This window comes from Mirounga angustirostris, unplaced genomic scaffold (genome assembly GCF_029215605.1).
Source record: "Mirounga angustirostris isolate CCGP_5_RB_7025 unplaced genomic scaffold, mMirAng1.0.hap1 SCAF_14, whole genome shotgun sequence".
NCBI lineage: Eukaryota > Metazoa > Chordata > Mammalia > Carnivora > Phocidae > Mirounga > Mirounga angustirostris.
Window position 1 is genome coordinate 61,217,054 of NW_026991722.1, and position 26,199 is coordinate 61,243,252.

Consider the following 26,199-nt stretch of genomic DNA (forward strand, 5'->3'; position numbering starts at 1 on the left):
GCAGTGCCTGCGGAGACCCTGGCAGGGCGGGCAGATGGGGAGCGCTGAGCTCGCGGGATGGGGACCCCCAGGGAAGGGAGCGGCAGGCGGAGGTGGGCAGGCAGGGAGGGGGGCAGCCCGAGCCCTGGTAGTCCGCGCCGTTTGAAAGCAACAGTTGAGCGCCGCGGCTGCCTCGGCTCCCGCCCAGCCCCGGCCCTGACGCGGCGTCGCGCCCCCCGGGAGCTGCGTGAGGCCAGTCGGTCGCGCCGGCTCTGCTCAGCGGCGACTGGCTTTCCGGGGCTGGCCGGGGCGCACCCGAAGCGGGGAGAAGCGCGGTGAGACGCCGGCCCCAGCATGTCGCTGCCTCCGGAGAAAGCCTCGGAGCTGAAGCAGCTCATCCACCAGCAGCTGAGCAAGGTGAGGGCCGCGGGCGCCGGGCAACACGGGCCCCTCCGGCCGCCTTCGGTGCTGAGCGCCCAGCCTGGCGCCCCGAGGCCCAGTCGACGGCGGCGTCTGTTTGCCGGGACGCGAGCGCAGGCTCTGGGGCGCAGAGCGCGGGCTGGGCGGGCTCCGGGTCTGCAGCCGGGGCCGCTTTCTAGCCTCGGTGAAAGAGAACAATGCTGGCAAGTACTAGTGAGAGTTTGAGGTGGCAGAACGCGGCAGAGCGATAGCACGGCTGTGAATTAAAGCGTTCAGCCTGCGGTTACTGGGTATCAGATCCGGTACAAGTTGTGTTTGGAGCAGGTGTTTATTCAGAGTTCAGGAATTAGAATTACGTTAGGGGTGAAACTTGTATCTTTGAAGTTGAACCAAATCAGCAATTCTTAAAGAAGTCATGAAAGGGAAGTTACTAAAGGTCTTGTAATGAAAGTGTTTGTGATACTTCGGAGCGCAAGAACATTGTTAACGTCCTCAGCCGAATGCAGTAAGCTGAAGTAATAAAAGCTACCGTTTATTGTACACTTGAATGCCAGGCTCTGTGGTAAGTGTTTAGCACCTTTTACCGAAGCCTCACGGTAATCTTGATAGGGCACTATTTTTTCCAGATTCATAAAGGGTAAAAAGGTTGACTCAGGGTCACATCTAAAAAGTTGAACGCTGAGATTCGTACTCTGATCTCCTACTCCAGGTCTGTGTTCTCTTGATTATACTACACTCTCTTTCAAAAGGTCCGTTTTTGTTGAGTGTTATTTGTGGGGAAATGGTAACAAAGGTAGTAGATAACCAGTAGAAATTATTTCTAGACTTTGTACTAAAAAAAGAATTCATCCTAAAATTTTTTTCTTTTAAAAAATCTTATCTTTATTCTCATTGAATTCTAGTAACAATTTTACGTTTACTATTAGCTTGAGAAGCCTTCCTGAATTTTGTCTATCCACTCTCCCATTTTTTTCCTTTGGGTGTTTTGGAAAGAAATTAGTTAATTGGCAATGTTTGATGGCTTCATAAATGTAAATTGTAATGCGAGTTTTCTACGTAGATGGATGTCCATGGCAGAATAAGAGAAATCCTTGCTGAGACAATACGGGAAGAATTGGCACCGGATCAACAACAGTTATCAACAGAAGATTTGATCAAAGCCCTTAGACGTCGGGGAATCATTGATGATGTGATGAAAGAACTTAATTTTGTTACGGTGAGTAATCTTTTAGGGGAAAAATTTTGAGAGTATGTTCCTATGCTTAATGCTGCTTATAGGGTCCATACTTGGGGCCTCTTTTTCGTAAAATCACTTTAAAACAAGACCATTTTTGTCTAGTAATATCCTTACTTCAAGTATAAGCTAACTCTACTCTTTATTGTAGCAAGTAGGATAATGTATCAAAGAGATTGGAGTTACATACTATATTTTTCTCTCTAAAATGAGAATTTTCTGTTGTCATTCTCTAGTTCTGTGAGTGCACTTATTTCAGTTAAATTAGTTCACCATAACCTAGTTTCTTTCCACTAGTATTCTATAATTTTTTTAGATTAGGCGTATTTTTTAAATAAACACATTCTTTTGGAAATCCATTCTCTATGGTTAACAAATTACCAATTTCTTTAAGAAAATAATTGTGTAAGAACCTTCAAATCTCTTTACACAAATAGGTCAGTAGTGGGATGAGAGCCTCAGTGCACAAATTAGTAAGTAGGCCTTCTTTTGAAAATGAGGCAATAATGAGAAACTGTGACCTAATAATACCTGGGTAATATAATGTAAAAATTGGATGGACTGCATAATACACCAGGGAATAAGTATTTTAATACAGCCTCCTTTTTTGGTTTTTGAAGTTTATAAACCCATTTGTTTAAAAATTGACCCAATAACAGCTTCTACTGTGTGAATGTCATTCCCTTATTAAAATCAGTTCACGGTAGAATCATAAGTCAAATGTCATATTAGGTTTAGAAAAAGTTTAACCTTGTTTAAGGTATGAAGGATTTGTTTTTTTTGCATTCTGTGGACATTGAAGACAGTTAAATTCCTTATTAGACTTTAGGCGTGACCAGTTGCATCATCTTTTTTTGCAGGCTTTTCATTATTTTAATTGTACTGAGAAAATAAGAGTTTCCTTGAGGGGGCTTTATCCTATCTACTTTTATTTACTTCTTAGTCCCATTGTTGACATTTCCTTGCTTAACTATAATTTTTGTTTTCATTTTTTTTTCCCTGCCTTTTTAGGATAGTGTTGATCAAGAGCTACCTTCCTCTCCAAAACAACCTGTTTGTTTTACTGATAGACATTCAACGTTGTTAAAAAAAAGTATGTGTATTTCTTTTTAACATTGATTTTGTTTTGCACAGTATTACATATTGATATGCTGTAATGTTTGGTATTTGATAGAAAACATTTTTCCTTTCTCGAGTGAAGTACTTATCATTTTTGTGATTAATCATCCAAAAAACTTAAATTCTGTTTTGCATGAAGTATGTATGTCAGACGATTTAATGTATCACAGAGTGGAAGCAAAAACAGGATCACCTGTTTCTCATGTTTTAATAGTATATTTTACAAACTTTATACAGCCTTGCTTTTTTTAATGGTAATTACCTAACAAGTATACTTGCTGCATTTATATTTGTCTGAGTTGGTTTGTGGAGGTGAAGGAGTGTTGGATAAGCAACCAAAAAGTAAAGGTTTTTTAAACCTTGGTTCTGACTCCTTTCTAGCTGGGAAAAAGTAGCCAGAATATAAACTCAGATAAAGGTACCTTATTATGTATGTTTTCTTCCCTGGTTGTAAATGGTCCTGGTATAGAGTAAATTTGTTACTTTTTTTCTTTATTTAGTCTTTGGTTTTATTTCTGTTGTTATTATTTTCTATTGTCTTGATCACATTCCTTAAGTTATTTGGCAGTTTCCTCATATATATTGCTACACTTTACAGCTAATATTGATCCAACACGGAGGTATCTTTACCTTCAGGTTTTGGGTGGAAAAGCTTTCTTGGAACATCTACAAGAACCTGAGCCTTTACCAGGACAAGTTTGTTCAACCTTTACTTTATGTTTACATTTTCGAAACCAACGTTTTCGTTCTAAACCTGTTCCATGTGCCTGTGAACCAGATTTTCATGATGGCTTTTTACTTGAAGTACACAGAGAAAGTTTAGGTAAGGAGCAATGATAATTTGTCACTTAACTGAGTAAATCTTTGTTAGGTTTTATTGTAGAACAACCATAACAACTTTTGCTATAAGGAGAGATTTATAATGAATGAATCTTCCTACTTTGCTTTTATTTTCTCCACTGCTTTTTTTTATATAAATGACTTCCACCTTCTTGCTTTATTTTCTGCTTATTAATTTTCCCTGAATATTATTTTTTATTGTCTTAATGGTTGCTTCGTTAGTAGTAAACATTTAAATGCATATGGTGGGGGGCTGGGTGGCACAGTTGATTAAGCATCTGACTCTTGATTTTGGCTCAAGTCATGATCTAAGGGTTGTGGGATTGAGCCCTGCATCAGTCTCTGCGTTCAGCACAAAGTCTGCTTGAGATTCTCTCTCCCTCTCCCCCTCCCACTTGTGCGTGCGCTTGCGCACTCTCTCTCAAATCAATCAGTCAAACAGTAAATGCCTGTTAGGTGCATTATGCTATGGTAGGCAAGTGCTGCGGATATAGTGGAGAATGAGACATAATCCTCATTTATGAAAGATAGCTAGATTTATGATGTTAATGTGACTTTCAAAAATAAAAATTAGGATGGACATCTGTAACTCTCATTTTTATAACTTTAAAATTATATACTTGATTCCCATAATTGTTTTGCATTATTTCTATTAACGTATTTTGTATGTTATTTCAATATAGAAATCTTTACATTTGTAAACTTAACAAAGTTATAGAATTATACCTTCAGAATTTTAGATTGCTAAGATGGTTAATATAGTACGAAAAATTTTTTTTGCCCCCAGTGAAAAATGTTGCCCTGGGCGCCTGGGTGGCTCAGTTGGTTGGGCGACTGCCTTCAGCTCAGGTCATGATCCTGGAGTCCTGGGATCGAGTCCCGCATCGGGCTCCCTGCTTGGCAGGGAGTCTGCTTCTCCCTCTGACCCTCCCCCCTCTCATGCTCTCTCTATCTCATTCTCTCTCTCAAATAAGTAAATAAAATCTTAAAAAAAAAAAATGTTGCCCTAATAGGCCTGTTAAAAAAAAAAAAAAGAATTAATTAATTTGAGAGAGAGAGCGTGAGCGAGCCCAAGGGGCAGGGAGGGGGAGGAGCAGACTCCCTGCTGAGCAGGGAGCCCGATGTGGAGCTCCATCCCAGGCCCCTGAGATCATGACCTGAGCCAAAGGCAGACACTTAACCAACAGAGCCACCCAGGGTGCCCCAGGATTGTACTTTTTTTTATAATGTAATCTGTTGCATGCTTTTTGAGGCATTACCAGATTATTTTACTTGGTTTTATGTAAGTTTATTATTAGTATCCTTTGTAATAAAAGTATTTTTATGTTGGACTAACAGAATATGTAATGTGGTACATTTGGTTTATGTTGCCAGGTGATGGAACTCGAATGGCTGATTCAACAACAATGTTATCAATAAGTGATCCAGTTCATATGGTGCTAATCAAAACAGACATATTTGGTGAGACTACTTTGGTAGCATCCTATTTTCTCGAATGGCGATCAGTTTTGGGCTCAGAAAATGGAATGACCAGTCTTACTGTGGAACTTATGGGTGTAGGTATGATGATTAATCACTGTTACCTTTTTATAGCCACAGCTTGTTTGTAAATACCTTTTATGTTTTCTGAATACCTTTGTAAACCAAGAAGGAAACATGTAAAAAGAATTTTGTTAGGGGGCGCCCGACTCTTGGTTTCCGCCCAGGTATTGATCTCAGGGTTGCGAGATCCAAGTCCTGCATCAGGCTCTGCACTCAGCATGGAGTCTGCTTAAGACTCCTTCTCCCTTTCCCTCTGCCCTTCTCGCCTGCACTTGTGTGTGTTTTCCGCCCCCCTCTCTCTAAAATAAAATCTTTTAAAAAAATACTTAAAAAAAGGATTTCATTAGAATTATAGTTGGACTGTAGTATTGTAGTCTTGGGAAATGTCATGAAGCATGTTATAAGTATAGAACTTCACAGTCAATCTGACCTTGTCTTAAGGAAAAAATTTTTTATGGGGCTTGCTTGCTCTTTCTTTCTTTCTTTTTTTAACATTTTATTTATTTGACAGAGAGAGAGAGAGCGTGCCCAAGCAGGGGGAGCAGCAGAGGGCAAGGGAGAAGCAGGCTCTCCACTGAGCAGGGAGGCTGATGCGGAGCTCGATTCCAGATGCTTAACCGACTGAGCCACCTAGGCGTCCCTTGCTTTTTCTCTTTTTTCAAATTTATTTGATTGTGTATAAGGCTGTAAAGAAAATTAAGATTCTTCACACACATGCATATGTAAAAACCCTCTATTCCAGCACACTCCAGTGTACAGTGCATCCCCATTAGTACCAGTGTCTTCCTGCAGCAAGGGTTCTTACAGGTTATGGAGTTGATATTCTTCCATCCTTTTACTTGTGTGAACGTGGGACTCAAAGAGGTACTAACTTGCTCATTGACTAACTTGCTCAAATATCTGTGAATAGTACTCTTTGAGGACAGAGATGGTGCCTATCTTATTCACCATTGTCTCCTTGGACTCTTGCATACTATCTGATGTGTAATACATATTTGCTAATAAAATAAGACCTACCACTATTTTATGCATAACATGTAGAGGAATTACTTTGGTATTGAAACTAAGTTGCATAGTCTAACCTGGCCAGTGGACAGTATAGCTTTAGGACTTTAGATTCTGATAAGTGAGACCTGGAATGTGTTTTTCCTTAAATAGAAAGTAGGGGGAAAAAGTTTTATGTGGGATATTTATTTTCAAAAGATACCCATTATTTGTCTTCAGATACAGTCCTAACATGGTTATCATAGTAGTGACCAAGAAACAAGTATATTCTGATTCACCAGAGAAATAGTAAATAGTTCTGGTAACAACAACAAAAAAAGTATATTTGTTTTCTGATTCTTTAAAGCCAGGAATGGATTGAAAATTTGTACTCACATGTGATGTGAAAAATGGGAAGGGATTAAAAAAATATATATAGGAAAGGATACATAGGAATTACTATATATGATAAAGTATAAATATTTTCTGACAATGAGATGTTAACTGTTGCTTTACTTTGTTTTTGATGTAAATCTGGTTGGCATACATTTTTTTTTTTTAAAGATTTTATTCATTTATTTGAGAGAGAGAATGAGATAGAGAGAGCATGAGAGTGGGGAGGGTCAGAGGGAGAAGCAGACTCCCCGCCGAGCAGGGAGCCCGATGTGGGACTCGATCCCGGGACTCCAGGATCATGACCTGAGCCGAAGGCAGTCGCTTAACCAACTGAGCCACCCAGGCGCCCCTGGTTGGCATACATTTAATGAAGATAAAAATTAAGAATACCAAATCCTGTATATCCAAACAGCCCCTTAAAACGTGATAAGCAAACTCAGAAAATAGGTAATCTCTTTATAATTAGATAAAGGTCTTCATTAAAAACTAATTTGATTTGGTTCGTTTTTAATATGAATATTAAAGATGATGTTGAATATTATCTGTATTTCATGTAAGAGGTAAAGCACAAAATTCTTTAATTATTTTGGTTAGACTTTGGTTGACTAAATATACATAGTATGGAAACCTCTGAAGTTCTAAATATTTATTTAAATTTATAGGCACAGAATCAAAAGTTTCTGTCGGAATTTTAAATATAAAACTTGAGATGTACCCACCACTCAATCAAACATTATCTCAAGAAGTAGTGAACACACAGGTAAATAATTCTGAATTTCTCTTCTTTGTGTATTTGTTTTCATAATGGTGTATTTACCTGTTGATCCTAGAAAGTACTTTCTTTTTAGAAAATTATCACTTCCTAGTTTTAAGCAAAAGAATGACAATATGACTTATTTAAAAACGTTTGTCTTGTGAGAAAAGATCACTAACCATTATATGGAGACGAGATTATGGGGTGGGGTGTAGATATAGGGAAGTCAGTCAGGAGGCTCTTAGAGATAGATGGTAGAGATGATATCTTATGTTAGGATGGTGGTAGAGATGGAGAGAAGAGTGCTGAATTGTTACATATTTTAGAGTATGTAAGGAGAAAAAACAAATTGAAGGAAGTATTTTTTTAAATTTCTAGCTTGCTTTGGAACGTCAGAAAACTGCAGAGAAAGAGCGATTATTTCTTGTATATGCAAAGCAGTGGTGGAGAGAATATTTGCAAATTCGACCTTCACACAACTCACGGCTGGTTAAGATTTTTGCACAGGTTTGTAAATTGCATTAGAAAAGGTTCACACCTATATTTGAGATTTACTGTTGTATATGTAAATTTCAATTAAGATGAATTTGTAAAATGTATTTATTCCAGACAAATGAAACTTTATTTGTAAAAATCGAATATGATTTTACAATACTCTTTCAGTGAGTAGGTGACATAACACAGTCTTTGTTTTATTTTGCTTTTCATTTTCAGTTATTCTTTTTAAACCCTTTTTGAATATATTTGGTTTAAAATAGATGAAGACCCACTTTGTTTAATTTGGAGAGTGATACTTAGTACTAAATGATTAAATACTAAGATACTTTGCAGTTGATAATGTAAATAATCCATATAGCTATATAATAATTCCATATAGCCAAAATCTCTGAACCAGTGACCAGTAATATTTAACTGCAGCATTTCAGTTCTGTATCTCTGCTTCTATTTTCCTGTATCCTAAGCCTATTTTTTCTCAACATATAATCATATAATAAAATATATGATTAGATCATATATTTGTAACTTCTGAGGAACAATGCACATATTTTATATTCATTCAACTTTATGTAGATGCTTTTATAAGAGTTATAGTGTGGTATTATTTTGACTAATATGTCTCAGATCCTGTGCATTTGTCTAGTTTTACCCTACATAGTAGGATGGGCTAAGAGTAGTTCAGTTTCTAGATGAGGAGCTTAAAAGTGGGAGAGCCTTGTTGACTAGTGGTGGAAATGAGGGAAACAGCTTCTCACTTTCCAGGAGCATTGTCTATGCATTGTTTGGGCAGACAGGTAGCATTGATGTCAGGATGGGGCAAAGAGAAACCAGTCAAAATATAACTGGCTCCCTGCTGTCTATTTAGTCTGAGGTGAGGTTATGCATTGCCATGTGGAATCTGGGACGAGAGAAGAATGGGTGGGTGAGGAAGTGAATCAGAGAAATGGCAAATGAAAGAGGAGGAGAAAGAGGATGATGCAGTTACGCAAATCGGAACGGGGATCATTTTTAGGAAATACTACTTGAACAAGTTCCCATCTCTTAGAATTCATTGTAAGAAGATTTGAACCACATAAGGTCACTTAGTCTCATGGTAACCATATGAGATTGTCAATTGGCCAGGCCTTACCACTTTTTATAAAAAACTATAAAAGAGAAGAGTAAAGAATTTTTCCTGATATCAAACAGCAACTTAGTCATGGAGACTCCGTTAAGTTACAGTTTCAAACTAGTGCTTTTTTGGTTTGACTGGACCACCTTTGGGTAAAGAGAGAGAGTAAAAATGTTTATCTTACTTCAGTTCCCCAAAAGTGTCTTTTGCTGCTGCGTTCTATATTTGACTAGATGAAGTTAAGGAACAATAACATTTATTTAAGGCAGTCAGTCTAATCAAAACTAATTTTAAACCAAAAAGTTATTATACATGGTCTGAAATGAATTTCCAGTGCTTCTAGGCACAAGAGAAAATAGTTTACAGCAGCACTATCTTCCTGCAGTGATGGAAATGTTCTCTGTGCTGTCCAGTATGATAGCCATTGAACTATTAAGCATGCAGAATGTGGCAATAAAGAACTGAATTCTGAATTTTATTTAATTTTATTTAAAAAGCCACATAGGATTGGTGGCATTCTTAATGGACAGTGCAGGTTTAGAAGCTAAAGTACCGAAATTTTCAAGACATTTCATTTATGGGGATATATTATAGATAATATGAGAAATATTGCTGTAATGAAACATATAATGATATATCTTGTATTCTCAGATGCTACTATTGATGATTGATTTAGGGCACATGCATCCACTTTTTAGGTACTCATTCCTTTCCTCTCTGTTGGTGGAGTTGTAAGAATGGGACTAAATGGCCCATTCAGGAACTCAGTTAATTACCTTTATCCTAACCAAACATCTGTAGAATCATCGGAGTTGTTATACTTAATAATCTGTTGTAGTTTTTCTTCCTCACTTGCTTGTTTTGCTATAGTACAATAGTAATTCACTTAATGATAGCCTTTAAATTTTCTAGTGTAAGAAATTTTAAAGTAAGTTATAGAAATTGATCTTTAAGGCCATTAAGTTTTTTTTGTTTTTTTTTTTAAGATTTTATTTATTTATTTTGAGACACAGAGATAGAGAGAGAGAGAACATGAGCAGGGAGAGAGGCAGAGGGAGAGGGAGAAGCAGGCTCCTCGCTGAGCCAGGAGCCCAATGTGGGGCTCAATCCCAGGACCCTGGGATCATGACCTGAGCGGAAGGCAGACGCTTAACCATCTGAGCCACCCAGGCGCCCCAAGGCCATTAAGTTTTAAGAAAATGTTACAAATCACTTGAGGATTGAGGCTATCCTTTTAATGTTCAGATTTTGATTTCAAGACAATATTCTCACACTATACTAGATTAATAATTAATACTGAGCTAATGTAGGGGTGCCTGGGTGGCTCAGTCTTTAAGCGTCTACTCTCGACTCAGGTCATGATCCCAGGGTCCTGGGATCAAGCCCCCGCATTGTGCTCCCTGCCCCGCATTGGGCTCCCTGCTCCACGGGAAGCCCTTTCCCACTCCCTTTCCCACTCCCCCTGCTTGTGTTCCATCTCTTGCTGTGTCTCTGTCAAATAAATAAGAAGCCCTTTCCCACTCCCCCTGCTTGTGTTCCATCTCTCGCTGTGTCTCTGTCAAATAAATAAATAAATAAATAAATAAATAAATAAATAACAGTTAATGTAAAAGAAATCGAAATAATAGTTTTCTACTGCCCTCCAAAATTAGAATCATGGTTTTCTGTTTTTATGAGTGCCTTGAAACACCCTTCACTTAAATTTCCTCTCTTTCTGTCTCTGTTCCTTAGTTTCCTTAATTGTCTTTGGTTCTTCATTCTATTTGAGCTTTTTCCTAGCTGATCCCTTTGTTCTATCTCTATTTCTGATTCCCAAGATAGCATGGGGGAGATGGAAAGTAAGAGGCCACCATGGATGTGTTTGAGCCAGGGAGGTAACAGTGGGGTGGGAGAGGACGGAAAAAAATCAGTGCCTTTTAGAGTTGAGAACCATAGTTATGAATCAAATCATAATAATACTTTGCTCTATATAAAAAAATTCATGATCTTTCTCACTATAATTAAATGTAAATAATAGGTTTTTTTTTTCTTGCTAAGGTATGGGATTATAGTGGAGAGGTGATGTTTTGTGGTATAGAAAGACATCAGTGGTTCTGATAATTGAAACAGTTATTTTTCTGTTGGCTGAGTTAGGCCTTGTTTCTCAGGAACCTTGCCATGAAAAAGAGTGTTAAATTGTCTTTGAATTTTGAATAGAAAGTAATCCTTTGACTTTGTCATTTCAGTAACCATGAATGTAAGGGAAATGTGGGCTTTGGTAATATTAACTCAAAAAGCCCAGCGGTGGACAGTCATCAGAGACTTTTGTATGCCCTGTAGTTATTTAGCTCAAATGCTAGGATATATCCTATTTTGAAAATGTAAGATGTTTTCCTTAAATGATTTTTAAAAGTCTGCTTTCAGTTCACTTAATTAACAAATCCTTGTTAACCTTCCAAGTGTAATGGAGACAAACTAAAAATGAGCTCTGATAACTTGTTGGATCAGTAAATCAGAAAAGTTATTGTTTGGATATACAGTATTAAGTTCTGTACGATAATATTAAAGAATACTTTGGCTTAGATCCCCTCTCCATCCCCCAAATACCTGCCTATTCTGTTTTCAGAAGAGTTCTTTTTTTCCCCTAATTTTATTGAGGAGTAATTAACAAATATAATTGTATATATTTAAAGTGTACAACATAATTTGATATACATATACTTTGTGGGATGACTACCAAGATTAAGATGATGAACACATCCATCACCCCACATAGTTATCTCTTTCTCATGTGGTGAGGATGCTTAAGGTCTACTCTCAGCAACTTTCAAGTTTACTGTATTAACTAGTCACCATGCTGTATATTAGATCCTCAGAACTTACTCTTCTTATAACTGAAAATTTGTACCCTTTGACGTACATCTTCCCTATTCCTCCTTCTCCCCAACCCCTGGCAGCCGCCATTCTATTTCCTATTTCTTTGAAATCAGCCTTTTTTTAAAAAAAAAAAAAAGATTTCACATGTAGTGACACCATACAGGATTTGTTTTTCTCTGTCTGGCTTATTTCACTTGGCATAATACTCTTCATATTCATCCGTGTTGTGATGAATGGCGGATCTCCTGTTTTATAGCCGATTAGTATTCTATTGTATATGTAATACCACATTTTCTTTACTCATTCATCCATTAAAGGACATTTTACTTATTTCCACATCTTGACTATTGTGAGTAATGCTGCAGTGAGAATGGATGCACAGATACCTCTTTGAGATACTGATTTCAGTTGCTTCAGATATATATCCAGGAGTGAGATTGCTGAATCATGGTAGTTCAAGTTCTTATTGTCACAAGTTTTGGAGACAGCTGAGGGTTTGAATCCTAGCTCTGTTGCATAATACCTGTAGCTTCAGTTTCTTCATTTATGAAATGAAAACAGTAAGAGATGTTAAGATTAAAAGATAAATTGTATGCGTAGCACTTAGCTACCCAGTGCTGGATGCAGGGTAAGCACTCAATAAGTGTTATCCAGAATTATCTTGTCCCACATTAATATATTCTAAGAAAAAGTTGTAAAATTGGGAATGATTAATCTATCCTTACAGTTGATGTTTTTTCCCTCTTCCCCCAGGATGAAAATGGGATAAATAGACCAGTGTGTTCCTATATTAAACCACTTCGAGCTGGGAGGCTTCTGGATACTCCAAGGCAGGCAGCAAGATTTGTTAATGTCCTTGGTTATGAAAGAGCCCCTGTTATTGGAGGAGGAGGTAAACAGGAACAGTGGTGCACTCTGCTGGCCTTTCTCTGTAGAAACAAGGTATTCTACACATGTAATAGAATTAAAAAGCAGTACATCATAGTTACTGTGAATTGATTGCATTTGAAAACAGAAAAGTCAGTGAATTATCAATTTGAACTAGTCACAATCTTTTGTTTTTAATACATAAAAAACTTAGCATCTTTATTTTCTTGTGTAGTTTCTTATTAGCATAATATGATTTTTGTGAGATGGAGACAAGTACTATCGTGTCAGAAATCAAGATATAGAGGTAAATTAAACAGTGAATTAGAGACGGTGCTGGGACCAGAATCATGGTCTTTCTATTACTATTCATGTTTTAAAATCTATTTAGATGATACATTTTTTTTACAAGAGAAAATGGCAGTACAAGATGAATATGGAAGAAAATCTTGGATTGCATGATATTTTGTTTAGTTTCAAGTGTAAGTATGTATTTAAGAATTTGTACATTTTTGATATTAACTGATTTCAATAAATGAATTTTATAGATTATGTGATATTTTTAATCTGTGTTCTAAAAATGTTGATAATATGAAAACAAGACTATCTTTAGCATTTCAGTTCTGAAATAGAAAAAAATCAATTTTTTTATTATTTGTTTTGCAATAATTTTTGTCTGAGGTTTTATAAGTAGTATGAGTTCATTCACAAGGCAAAGCTTATACAGAAGAGCCTATTTAGCTTAGAGATTGATTTGTTAGGAAGATTTTATCTTAAAAACAATTGGTGGGGAGCGCCTGGGTGGCTCAGTCAGTTAAGTGTCTGCCTTGGGCTCAGGTCATGATCCTGGGGTCCTGGGATTGAGCCCTGCGTTGGGCTCTCTGCTCAGTGGGGAGTCTATTTCTCCCTCTGCCCCTCACCCTGCTCATGCTTTCTCTCTCTTGCATGCTCTCTCTCTCTCTCTCTCAAATAAATAAATCATCTTAAAAAAAAAAAAACAATTGAAGGGGCTCCTGGGTGGCTCAGTCAGTTACACATCTTACTCTTGATTTTGGCCCAGGTCATGATCTCAGGATAGTGGAGTTGAGCCCCAAGTCAGGCTCTGTGCTCAGCATGGAGTTTACTTAAGATTCTCTTCTCTCTTCCTTCCACTCTGCTTCTCCCCACCTCCCTCACTCTCTTTCTTTTTTCTTTTTTTTTTTTTTAAGATTTTATTTATTTGGCAGAGAGAGACACAGCGAGAGAGGGAACACAAGCAGGGGGAGTAGGAGAGGGAGAAACAGGCTTCCCACAGAGCAGGGAGCCCGATGTGGGGCTCAATCCCAGGATCCTGGGATCGTGACCTGAGCCAAAGGCAGACGCTTAACGACTGAGCCACCCAGGCGCCCCTACACTATTTCTTTCTTTAAAAAAAAAGAAAACAGTTAAACATTATCAATAAATTACTTTGATTTATTCTCAAGTTGTGGTTCCCAAAAGTTGTGTGTTTGGATTTAAGCTTTTTTATTTCAAATGTAGCAGGAATGGTACATATTTAAAGTCATTATGTAAATCATTCTTAACTAAAGCAAATAATCACCCCTTTGATTCATTATTTTGTTTACCTGAGTTTGTTTAAAGAGAAAGCACATCTTAAATTAGAATCTTGAAATTATTAATTTAAAAAATTTTTTTTAAAAATTTATTCAGAGAGAAAGAGAGCGAGCGAGTACAAGTAGCGGGGAGAGTCAGCGGGAGAGGGAGAGGCATACTCCCCCCTGAGCAGGGAGCCCAACACAGGGCTTGATTACTGAGATCATGACCTGAGCAGAAGGCAGCCACTTAAACTGAGCCACCCAGGCGCCCCAGAAGCTTGCAATTATTGAAAAAGTTATTCTTGCACGAACAAGAGCATTACAGCAGTACGGGTGCAATTTCTCCCATGATTCTGTTGCCAGTTTTTCATCTCTTTTTTTATATTTTCGTGTTTCTCTGTGTATATATTATTTTTCCATAATTATAATTGAGATATAAATAAAGTTTTGTGTCCTGCTTTATACTTTAACATTATGCTATGGACATTTTCCCATGTAGTAGCTGCTACAATTTTTATGATCTCCATCTATTCATGTTTGCATAAGTATAAAGTTTTCTTTAGTTGATATACAAAATCTACTTAACTTTTGCCATTGTAGGAACTGTTTCTTTTGGCTATAGTAGCTTCTAATTTTTTGATATCTTTGTGAGTGAATATTTTCATTGAATATCTTTGGGAGTATTATTATTTTTCTTTTGAAAATTTTTAGTATAAAATCTCAGTATAGAAATTACTGTGTCTAGAAGGTTGGATATTTTTCAAAAGTCAAATTTGACATTTTAAAATGTTATTGGTTCTAGTATATTTAATCAAAAAACAGCAGTATAGAGCCACTAATACAAAAATTAAGGGGAAAGAAATCACCCCTCAGGCTAACACTGCACTTAAAATTTTATGTATTATGCAGAACCTTTAGTCCTGCACTTAAATACATATCTTCATGTAATTGTAGCCTGTTTTAATATTTTTATTTTTTATAGATTATCAGATATTTTGTTTTTGTAGCTTTCATAATATTTGTAAGTTGTGAAAATAATATTATCAAAGAAAATTTAAAAAATAGAAGGGAAAATGATATATAACCTTCCATAATTATAGCCATTATTGACATTTTCTTCTTTCAGTCATTTTTCCTGGTATGTATTGCCTTAAAATGATCACATACAGATACTGTAACTCATTGTTTTGAGTATTTTCCCATGTATTTGCATTTCTTGATGTATCATTTGTCATCTTGTCTGTTCATGTCCTTTAGCTCTTTAGCTATTCATCTTTAAAATCTTGCTACTTTTCTTTCTGTGTTATATAAATTTTTTATAAACTTTTGAATCCGAATGTCCCCTTTTATTTATTTATTTATTTATTTAAGATTTTATTTATTTATTTGACAGAGAGAGACACAGTGAGAGAGGGAACACAGCAGGGGGAGTGAGAGAGGGAGAAGCAAGCTTCCCACCGAGAAGGGACCCCGATGCGGGGCTTGATCCCAGGACCCTGGGATCATGACCTGAGCTGAAGGCAGACGCTTAATGCCTGAGCCACCCAGACACCCCGGAATGTCCCCTTTTAAAGTATATATGTTATGACTATCAGATTTGTGAGCACTGACTTTGTAAAATAATTTAGGTTCTTCTAAAATTAGTGTATTCTTACCCCTGTCCCCAATTGTTTTAGCTTATTACCACTAGACTAATGATTAAAAGAAAAAATTAGGGGCATCTGGGTGGCTCAGTCACCTTCGGCTCAGGTCATGATCTCAGGGTCCTGGAATCAAGCCCCATGTCGGGCTCCCTGCTGGGTGGGGAGTCTGCTCCCTCTCCCTCTTTCCTCTCTCTTTCTCTCTCTCTCTCTTGCTCTCTCTTAAGTAAATAAATAAAATCTTTAAAAAAAAAAAAATCTAGGGGTGCCTAGCTGGCTCAGTCGGTGAAGCACGTGACTCCCCATCTCAGGGTTGTGAGTTTGAGTCCCATGTTGGGTTTAGAGATTACTTAAAAATAAAAAAAAAAAACTTGAAAAAATGAAAAAATTAATACTGCTTTTTAATTATAATTTTTATTGGATATTTAATGAGGAAACTGAAGGAATAAATACTTAATTCATTTCATTTTCTAGGGTGACTGTGAAGATCATGCTAACCTTCTATGCAGCCTTCTTCTTGGATATGGATTAGAAGCCTTTGTCTGTGTTGGGACTAAGGCAAAAGGAGTACCTCACGCGTGGGTTATGACCTGTGGAACTGATGGGACTATCACTTTTTGGGAGAGTTTAACAGGGCACAGGTTTGTCAACTATGTTAGAAGGATATTAAAATGAAGATGTAAATGTTTGAGATTATAGGTTCTTTGTTTATATTGATGGTATTCAAAGGCACATCCTGATAATTTTCATTATTAGAGCCTTTTTGATAACTATGTAAAACATTACTTCAATTAAAATATTAAATTTGAAGAAAATTTGTACATCTAAAATATTGGTAAAAATATTGGTAAAATAATATTGGTAAAAAATAAATGATTTATTTTTAATTTTGTGTAATTGGCATATGCTTTTTCTGATGTTTTTCCTCAAGCCTAAAAGTAAGTTCAGGTTGTAAATCATGATTTCTTCTGAAAATCTGATGTCACTAACTCCACATTGGTAAATTCACTGTATACTTTTCTTAGTTCTTTTGACTGCCATCAGATTTTGAAAGAATTGCGTGCTCCTCCCTCTTTCCTGGGACCATCTCTTTCCTTAGCTTCTCCCATAGCTCTGTCTTTCAGTTTTCATTATTCCTGTCTGGCTGTTCTCACTTCTCCTTCATCTTATCTGTAAATGTTGGAGTTCCTAAAGGTGCGGCCCTGGGCCATCTTCTCAGTTTTCTGAATTTCCCCCTGGTTGATAATCGTTTTAATTAGTTGTACCTATTTAGTTGTAGCTAAGTTATTTTAATTGTGTTACCTGAGATGAATGGTTTTGATCTTAATGATTATACATAGAATATATTTTCATGTTGAATAAAGTTGATTTTTATATCATAATATGTGCCATACAATTACTGTAGAGTAATCAAATTGTAGAAATATAAGAAGAAAAAACAAGTATTAAACTTTAGTCCTGGGAAATAGTTATAGCCTTAAGTATCTTTTTCAATAGGTGTTGCCTTCTTAATTTTTAAGTTTTTATTATATAAAGTGATGATTTACTTTTTTTAGGTACATCCACAAACCTGCCAATCCTGATGAATCTCCAGTTGCTGAACAGCCCAAACCATTGTACCCATATCGAACAATTGGTTGTGTTTTCAATCATCAGATGTTCCTGGGAAATTGTCAGCCCTCTGACTCAGTAGAAATCTGTGTATTTGATTTGAATGATGAATCCAAATGGAAACCCATGAGTGAAGAAGCAATCAAATCTGTTTGTGCTCCGGGAGCTACAACATCCCTTCCTCCCTTTCCCCCTCTGTGTGCATCCACAATTGATGCTTCAGTAACAAGTAATGAAATAGAAATGCAGCTAAGGCTGCTAGTGTCAGAACACAGGAAGGTAATTAACACTGAGATTTGTAGTTTTGCGCATTTTTTTAATTTGTTTATATATTTAACGATTGGGGGGGGCAGGTGGGATAGTGCCAGTCACGGTTCTAGCCCTGAAGAAAGCAGATTTAATTCCTGCCCTTAAGAAGCTTGAAGTTTTGGGGCACCTGGGTGGCTCAGTCATTAGGCGTCTGCCTTTGGCTCAGGTCATGATCCCAGGGTCCTGGGATCGAGCCCCGCATCGGGCTCCCTGCTCGGCGGGAAGCCTGCTTCTCCCTCTCTCACTCCCCACTGCTTGTGTTCCCTCTCTCTCTGTGTCTGTCTCTGTCAGATAAAATCTTAAAAAAAAAAAAAAAGACAAAAAACATAAAAAGATTAGTATATTTTAAGAATTTTTGTTCATGAAAAGAAACCAGTCAGAAGTGAAAAGAGCACAATTGGAGTGGGAAAAGTTATATGCAACACATATAACCATCAAAGGACTAGAATCCCAGAAGACTTATTTCTAATTCACCTCTTCGGATTCCCCACCTTTGGTGAATCCAGTTTTCCATGTTCCTTGAGGCCATCAAAGGCAAACTGATTTATCAAATACGTTTTCTGGGCTCCCAATTACTATTAATTTTGGCTTCTAAAATCTGCTGTACTCACTTGCCAACTCATCAAAGCATTTAAAAGTATATTTTGGAAAATATTTAATCTGGCATTTGTAGTTTGGTCTTATTAGCAATAGGTTGTTTAAGGACCTAGTTCACTATACTGCTGGGAATGAAAGCCCCTCATTACTGCCCCTTTCCTTCCATCACTTATACTGCCTTTTAATTTTCTTAGGTATTGTTTACAAACAAGACCAGTATTTTACTACGTTATAAGAATTTATATAGAGAAGAAAACTGAGCTAGATACTAGTGTTAATCACTAAGTTAATGGTGCCTGTAAACCAACAAGTAAGATTTACTTTTTGCCAGGGTAAAAAGGTGATCGTAGACCTTTGGGGTTACTTGGAACCACTTAAAACCTTGAATACACAATGGATCGTGGATCAACTACATCAAAAACTAATGATGTATTGTATGGTGACTAACGTAACATTAAAAAAAAAAAAAAACAAACAAAAACCTTGAATACAAAATCAGGAAATGGTAGAGATCTATTATGATAATCAAAATATTTAAGTTTTTTATGTTTGTAACAATATTTCAAAAATATGTGTCTAGATATCTGTAGTTCATTTGATGTTATAAATGAAATCATAATTGCCTTCAGCATTCCATTAGAAACATGTTTTAAGCTCCCTAAAGGCCTATAGCATGTCTTTTTCACCTTTTTATCTCTTTACAGTTTAAAAGTTTGTGTTTTTTATAAATATTTGAGTTTAATTATACATGCAATTCATTTGTTGATTTTTCTCCCCTACTATAGTTGAATTTGTGTTGGAGCAATCAAATTAAGCAGATTCAATCTTACTAAACTCTTTAAAGTTAAATAAAATATGATTTCAAATTTCAGTGGCACTGTGTTTTCCATAGTAGGACTCTTCCATGTAGTCTTTTCTAGTGGATATTAAGGAAGTATAGATTTTGGAGACTTTCCTAACATCATTGTATTGAAAGTTTATTGGTTTTTTTCCTCTAAGAAGTAAAACCAGATACCTGTAGTTCCTTTATTTGTATGTGTCCTTATAATTAATAGAAAGTTTAAAAAGTTATGACAGGTTTTAAAAATCTCTTGGCATACATTAAAATAGCCAACATTTATAATTGGTTTTTAAAACATTAGTGTATTTCACCTTTCCTTTTCATCTTTTGATTGCTGTAGGATCTTGGTCTCACTACTGTTTGGGAAGACCAGCTTTCCTATCTCTTATCACCAGCTTTGGCTTCTTATGAATTTGAACGTACAACAAGTATATCTGCAGGCAATGAAGAATTTCAAGATGCCATAAGGAGAGCTGTACCTGATGGTCACACATTTAAAGGGTTCCCAATACATTTTGTATATAGAAATGCAAGGCGTGCATTTGCCACATGTCTTCGGTAAGGTGGAATTTATGAATTCATAAATATTGTTATTGGCTTAGGAATTTAAAGATATTTATTTGAGAGAGAGAGAGCGCTCAAGGTGGGGGCAGAGTGGGGACAAGCAGACTGTGCTGAGCATGGAGCCCGATGCGGGGCTGGTTCTCACGACTCTGAGATCATGACCTGAGCTGAAATCAAGAGTCAGACGTGCAACCTACTGAGCCACCCAGGCACCCCTGTTAACCTAGGAATTTTAGCAGTCTGATTATTTAGGAATGACTTTAGAATCACATGGTGAACTTTTATAATGATTTATTATTTTCCTTGCCACAGATTGTGATTCATTATGTCTGAAATGTAGCTCTAGTAGTTGGGATAATTTTCCCATTGATTTTGGTGCAGTCTCAGTTGAGGATTTCTGATCTTGTCCAGTGTAATTTTTTAAATTTATAGACTGAAGAAGTATTCTATAATTTGAATAAGTTAACCAAAATCACAGGGCTATTGGTAGCAGAGACAGGATTTTTAAAAATTATTTTAAATACTGACTTACTTAGAAATAAAACCTAAGTTCACTTCTTAATTGAATAAATTTTCTTTCTTCTATAGGTCTCCTTTCTGTGAAGAAATAATCTGTTGCCGTGGAGACCAGGTGCGACTGGCAGTTCGTGTCCGAGTGTTTACTTACCCTGAATCTGCATGTGCTGTTTGGATCATGTTTGCTTGTAAATATCGCTCGGTATTATAGGACTAACATTTCTATAAGAATGTACCTGTTTTATTGGAATTTTACATATTGTACATTACTAGGTGTATAGAGGTTATCATTTTAAAAATCACATTCTGGCTTGGATGTCATATTTCACTTTTGTATATACCTGACAATGTTTGAAAAAAATCGTGTGTATTTAAAAATTAAGGATAAAAAACTTGTATAAATCTGAGTGGAATTTAGTATAAATTAAGTGTGTATTTTATTTTAATAAATGCTACTTTGTTTACAGGTATTCAGTAGTTTAAATATAAATACAAAATTTACTCAGTTTTCTTTACATTAACAGGTAATCAGAGATATTTATGTCTAAGGGTTTGAGTCATAGTAAAATCAATATGATCATTATTTTTCATAGATTAATGGGATTATTTTATATAAATTAGGAAAAATTAACCTCACAACAGATTTATTCATTGAATAGGTGAAAATACGTTTTGATGAATTATCACTTTTGAGGTTTACCCATGGCCATAGGGATATTTGTGACTTCCCAGGGATTTATGGGAAGACTTTGATGCAAGAGTAGGAAAAACTAATAGCAGAAAAGCATAAATATTAATAAAACAAACCTCACATAAAAGTACATAAATAATTTATAAATATGGTAGTTAGATGCATTATAAATTGACTATTTTTATTTTTAAAAATTTTAAATATTTATTTGAGAGAGAGAGTGCGTGCATAAGCAGGGGGAGCGGCAGAGGGAGAGGGAGAAGCAGGCAACCCACTGAGCAGGGAGCCTGATGTGGGACTTGATTCCAGGACCCTGGGATCATGACCCACCTGAGGGTAGACGCTTTTTTTTTTTTTTTGAAGGTAGACGCTTAACTGAGCTACCCAGGCTCCCCCAAAATGAGTGTTTTAGAAAAAATTCATCATACCCTTCTGTTATGACACTTTGATAAACTATTTCTGTAGTTATTATTGGCAGTTTGTTGCTGATTCTCTGTAGTCAGAGGATTCATTACTAGCCTCTTCATGGATTCCATCTTATAAACCACATTTGTTTTTCTTTCTTCCTTTTTCTTTTTTATTGTGATAAAAAACATCGGTGTATATGTGACTACTCTAAATTGGAGAATCATGTGAGGCCACTGAAAAATGAGCATATGTGAGGGACTCCATGCTGATATTTGCTTTAAAATTGAGCAAGTTTTAAAAGTTAGTTTTAAAAGTGAACAACAGTGAGCATTAAAAAAGCTATAGCAATTTGACTTTTTGTAAGAAGCTACATGACATAATTGATAGATTTGACTGTCCATTCAGCATCTCTCTGCACAGGTTGCTTCATCCATTGGTCTTAAAGCAACTATGGGGGCACCTGAGTGGCTCAGTTGGTTAAATGTCCCACTCTTGATCTCAGCTCAGGTCTTGATCTCAGGGTTGTGAGTTCGAGCCCATGTTGGGCTCCATGCTGGGTGTGGAACCTACTTAAAAAAAAAGAAAGCAGCAGGATACTAGTCGGCTGTGCAAGTTACTCTTTTCATCACTTCATTGCAAATGATTTAATGTTTTTAAAATTAAAACCTAGAGATACCCTAAAATTTACCTTTTGTTTATTTTTGTATATAATAAATATTTATGATTTAACTTGTTTAAAAAATCTGAAAATATCCCTCTTAATTTTCATTGAAAACAGTAATCAGATGTTTTTTGTGAGACTGACATGACTTTAGAGAATTAGCAAAATAAGAATTAGACTTTTTTCCTCTGTTACCAGAATTACTCATAAAGCTATCAATGGGGAAAATTGCTTATAATTTTCAACTTTGGGAACAAACCATTTATGGGGCACATACTAAGAGGCAGACTATTTTAAGATCAAGGCTATGTTATCATTGAGGCTGGACTTCCTGCCTTATTGTATCAGAGTAACGCATGTATTCATAATGCATCTTTGGTATAAATTCTAAAATAAATTTCCTTTTTAAGCACTTTAATAGAGTGTGACATGAATAATTTTCTGTAAAGGTGGTTTATTTCAAAAGATTCTTTCAGTACATTTATCACTAGAATTCTCATTACCAATAATTTTTCTTTTTAAAAATTAAATTTACCTTGTCTATTTAGCTGTCATAAAAGTTGTTTTCCTATTAAAAATAAAATTTTTTATATAATGTCTTTAATGTGTTCTTTTGTACACTAATACAGTCCTCTATACATATATGTATATGTATAATATATAGGTATATTTATTAGGAGAAGAGTATCAGAAACCTAGAAACTTTATTATTCAAGCACGAGCCTGTTGAATAAAACATACTAAATTTAGTTCCAACTAAGTGAACACTCCAAATGCCTTTAAATTTTTTTCTACTATTGAGATGTGCATTTTTTGTTATGATCTGCAAAAACACATCTATAACCTGACAGTTCTGGAAAGTGCACATATTTGAAACTCACTTTTCTACTTCTTAAAAAGACAAGACTTGAACCAAATGAAGAGTAGGCTTTATATTTGGAAAGACTATTGCTGTTAAAGTAGTATTCTGTGCCATATAACTGACCCATCAGAAGGCATTAGTTATAAATCAATTGCTTAAACTAACCCATTCACACTTGATTTCATGCTGTACTAAACAAGAACATAGTTTAGACTATGTTAGACTACAGTTGGCAATTTTTATAATTTTTTTTTACTCTTAGATAACAATTTTGACCTTTATATAACTTGAGATAAGTACAGGAATTAGATGATCTGATTTTTAACATGCTCAACTTTTAAACCAATGAGAAAGTAGCATTGCTTTCTAGCTGTTGGTGGTTCAGAAATAATTTGAGATTAGCCAAAGCACATATAAAATATTAAAAACAAAATAGCCAAAATAGAAACCATCTAATTTTGAAGAACCTAAATTGTTTATAGCATATTCTACATTTAAAGCATAAGTTGAGTTATAATCATTAATGCATGTAAATGTGGGTATTAAATGTTTAATATTTTCTTCTGAGATGTGGCTGGCATAATCATTGTAATTACATTTGACTTGTATTTGGTTTGTGAATTAACTACATGATACCAGTGTTGAGATAGTCATGGATATTAGAAGGGAAGTAGAGGAGGTTATTAGCTGGTCATTAGTTCACATATAGTCTCTATTTTTTAAAGATTTATTTTATTTAAATATTTATTTATTTTTTAAGATTTTATTTATTTATTTGACAGAGACACAGTGAGAGAGGGAACACAAGCAGGGGGAGTGGGAGAGGGAGAAGCAGGCTCCCCGCGGAGCAGGGAGCCCGATGTGGGGTTCGATCCCAGGACCCTGGGATCATGACCTGAACTGAAGGCAGATGCTTAAAGACTGAGCCACCCAGGCACCCCAAAGATTTTATTTATTTATTTGACAGAGAGATAGAGCCAGAAAGCACAAGCGGAGGGAATGGCAGAGGGAGAGGGAGAAGCAGGATCTGCACTGAGCAGGGATCTCAGCGCGGGGCTCAGTCCCAGGACTCTAGGATCATGACCTGAGCCAAAGGCAGATGCTTAACCATCTGAGACACCAAGATGCCCCAAGATTTATTTATTTTAGAGAGAGCGAGCAAGCTGTGGGGAGGGACAGAGGGAAAGAGAGACAGAGAATTCTCAAGCAGACTCCGTTCTGAGTGCAGAGCCTGATGTGGGGTTTGATCTTGGAACTCTGAGTTCATGACCTAAGCCGAAATGAATGACTGAGCCACCCAAGCACCCCAGTTCACATATATTCTTATGAAAGATTCCTTCTCTGATTTTACTGAATTTAGACTTGTACTAATACTCCGAGACAGATGTTTCCTAGTGTTTTTGAAGGTAACTAGTTTTTTGGGTGGTTTTGTTTGTTTGGTTGGTTTTTTTTGGTTTTGCATCTAAAACTAGAGTTTTAACTATCTTTATGCGATTTAATATTTCATGGCCTGGAATTACAGGATTTTGGACTTGAAAGGAGTCTTAATCCACATAATTTATATAGTAATGAAATGGAGATCTAGAGAAGTGAAGTTCTCTGTCCAAAGATTCATATTTCTAATAGGAGATCTGTTCTAGAATCAAGTTCTGACTGAGTTTACTTCTTTTTGCTGTGTCTCTGCACAATGTGAGTTTTTCTCTCTGTGGGCATGGCATTATTGGGTATGACCAAGTAACCATCCAACATAGTATGGAAAATTTTCATTTTAGTGGTTCTACCCAAGACCTAGGAATATGGAAGCACCTGTCTTTTATGGTACTCATCACATAACCTATCAAAAATTACAGTAATATTTGGGATATCAAGTCACTGACATGAGGCCAGAATTACTTTTTAGGGAGGATGGCCTAGGGAAGCTGAGTCCCTTAGAGGGGCAGTGAGCTGCTTGAGATTCCTTATGGTGTAGAATTCAACTATTTGTATACTTAAGAGAGATTCAGTAAACTGAGGTACAGGGATAGTGCCTACTAACATGCATTTAGAAAATATTTCAGTCATATTGTCTGTATTTTGAGAGAATTCGGAAATCCATTTATTCACAAATTGGATGTACCTAGCCAGTTGTTAACTGAATTTTTACAAAATCTTTTCCTTGTACACAATGTACAGTGAGGGAATAGGAGCAGTGGTAGTATGAAACTGGAAGATGATTGTCAGAAGTTAGAAAATCTATTGATTTGAACACAAGCAAACATTTTATTGACATAATTTGCCTACCATACAATTAACCTTTTTTTTTTTCCTTCCAAGTTTTTATTTAAATTCAAGTTAGTTAACATAGTGTAGTATTGGTTTCAGGAATAGAATTTAGTGATTCATCATGTATATATAATAACTATTTTAAAGTGTACAGTGCAGTGGTTTATATTCTATTTAGAGATACATACAACCATCCTCAATCAATATTACAACATTCCATCACCTCAAACAGAAACCCTGTACCCTTTAGCTATTACTTTCCCATCTCCCCATTCCCTACCCTCCTTTCTCCCTAGCCCTAAGCAACCACTAATCTACTTTCTATGTAGATTTCCCTATTCTGGATTTTCATATGAATGGAATCACATATGGTCTTTTGTGACTGGCTTCTTTAACTTCACATAATGTCTTAGATTTATCCATGTTGTTGCATGTATCATATCATTCCTTTTTATGGGCAAATAATATTCCATTGCATGGATATATCATTGTTTATCCATTTGACAGTCAATAGACATTTTGGTTGTTTTCACTTTTTGGCTATTATAAAAATGCTGCTATAAACATTCATGTACAAGGTTTTATGTGGGCATGTGTCTTCATTTCTCTTGGGTGTATATCTAGGAGAGGAATTGCTGGATCATATGATAACCAACATTTTAGTGAAATGCCAAATAGATTTCCAAAGCAGATGCACCACTTTCTAATTCCACTCGTAGTGGATGAGGGTTCTGATTTCTCTACGATCTTGCCAACACCTTGTTATTATCTGACTTTCTTCTGATTCTAGTCATCCTATTGAGTATGAAGTGGTATCTCCTTGTGGTTTTTATTTGCATTTCCCTGATAGCTAACGATGTTGAGCATTCTTTCATGTGCTTATTGGCCATTTGTATATCTTCCTTGAAGAAATGTCTGTTTGGATCTATCACCCATTTTTAAATTGGGTTGTCTTTTTATTATTGAGCTGTAAGAGTCCTTTACATATTTTAAATACAAGTCCCCTATCAGATATATTATTTGTAGATATTTTTTTCCATTCTGCCGGTTGTTTTCATTTTCA

At 36.1% G+C, this 26,199-nt stretch overlaps 1 protein-coding gene across 2 annotated transcripts; it reads left to right on the plus strand.

Annotated features, from left to right (window-relative positions):
* Nucleotides 1–33: 33 nt before the first annotated feature.
* CEP76 (centrosomal protein 76) lies at nt 34–22,611 on the plus strand. Of its 2 annotated transcripts, XM_045887073.3 has the most exons (12): nt 34–396; nt 1,460–1,615; nt 2,645–2,726; nt 3,351–3,575; nt 4,967–5,152; nt 7,177–7,274; nt 7,647–7,775; nt 12,487–12,675; nt 16,289–16,455; nt 17,371–17,704; nt 19,513–19,730; nt 20,325–22,611. In XM_045887073.3, the coding sequence occupies exons 1-12, from the start codon at nt 334–336 to the stop codon at nt 20,461–20,463; spliced, it is 1,986 nt and encodes a 661-aa protein (XP_045743029.1). In that variant the 5' UTR covers nt 34–333; the 3' UTR covers nt 20,464–22,611. The 2 variants fall into 2 exon arrangements, with proteins under 2 accessions (XP_045743029.1, XP_064434055.1); XM_064577985.1 differs by lacking the exon at nt 19,513–19,730.
* Nucleotides 22,612–26,199: the final 3,588 nt, after the last annotated feature.

Excerpts from the sequence above, each read along its gene's own strand:
- CEP76 (XM_045887073.3), top strand. The coding sequence starts at position 334 with ATGTCGCTGCCTCCGGAGAAAGCCTCGGAGCTGAAGCAGCTCATCCAC. Across the intron at positions 7,275-7,646 it reads AAGAAGTAGTGAACACACAG|CTTGCTTTGGAACGTCAGAA; the intron begins GTAAATAATTCT and ends TTAAATTTCTAG. Across the intron at positions 12,676-16,288 it reads CCTTTCTCTGTAGAAACAAG|GGTGACTGTGAAGATCATGC; the intron begins GTATTCTACACA and ends TTCATTTTCTAG.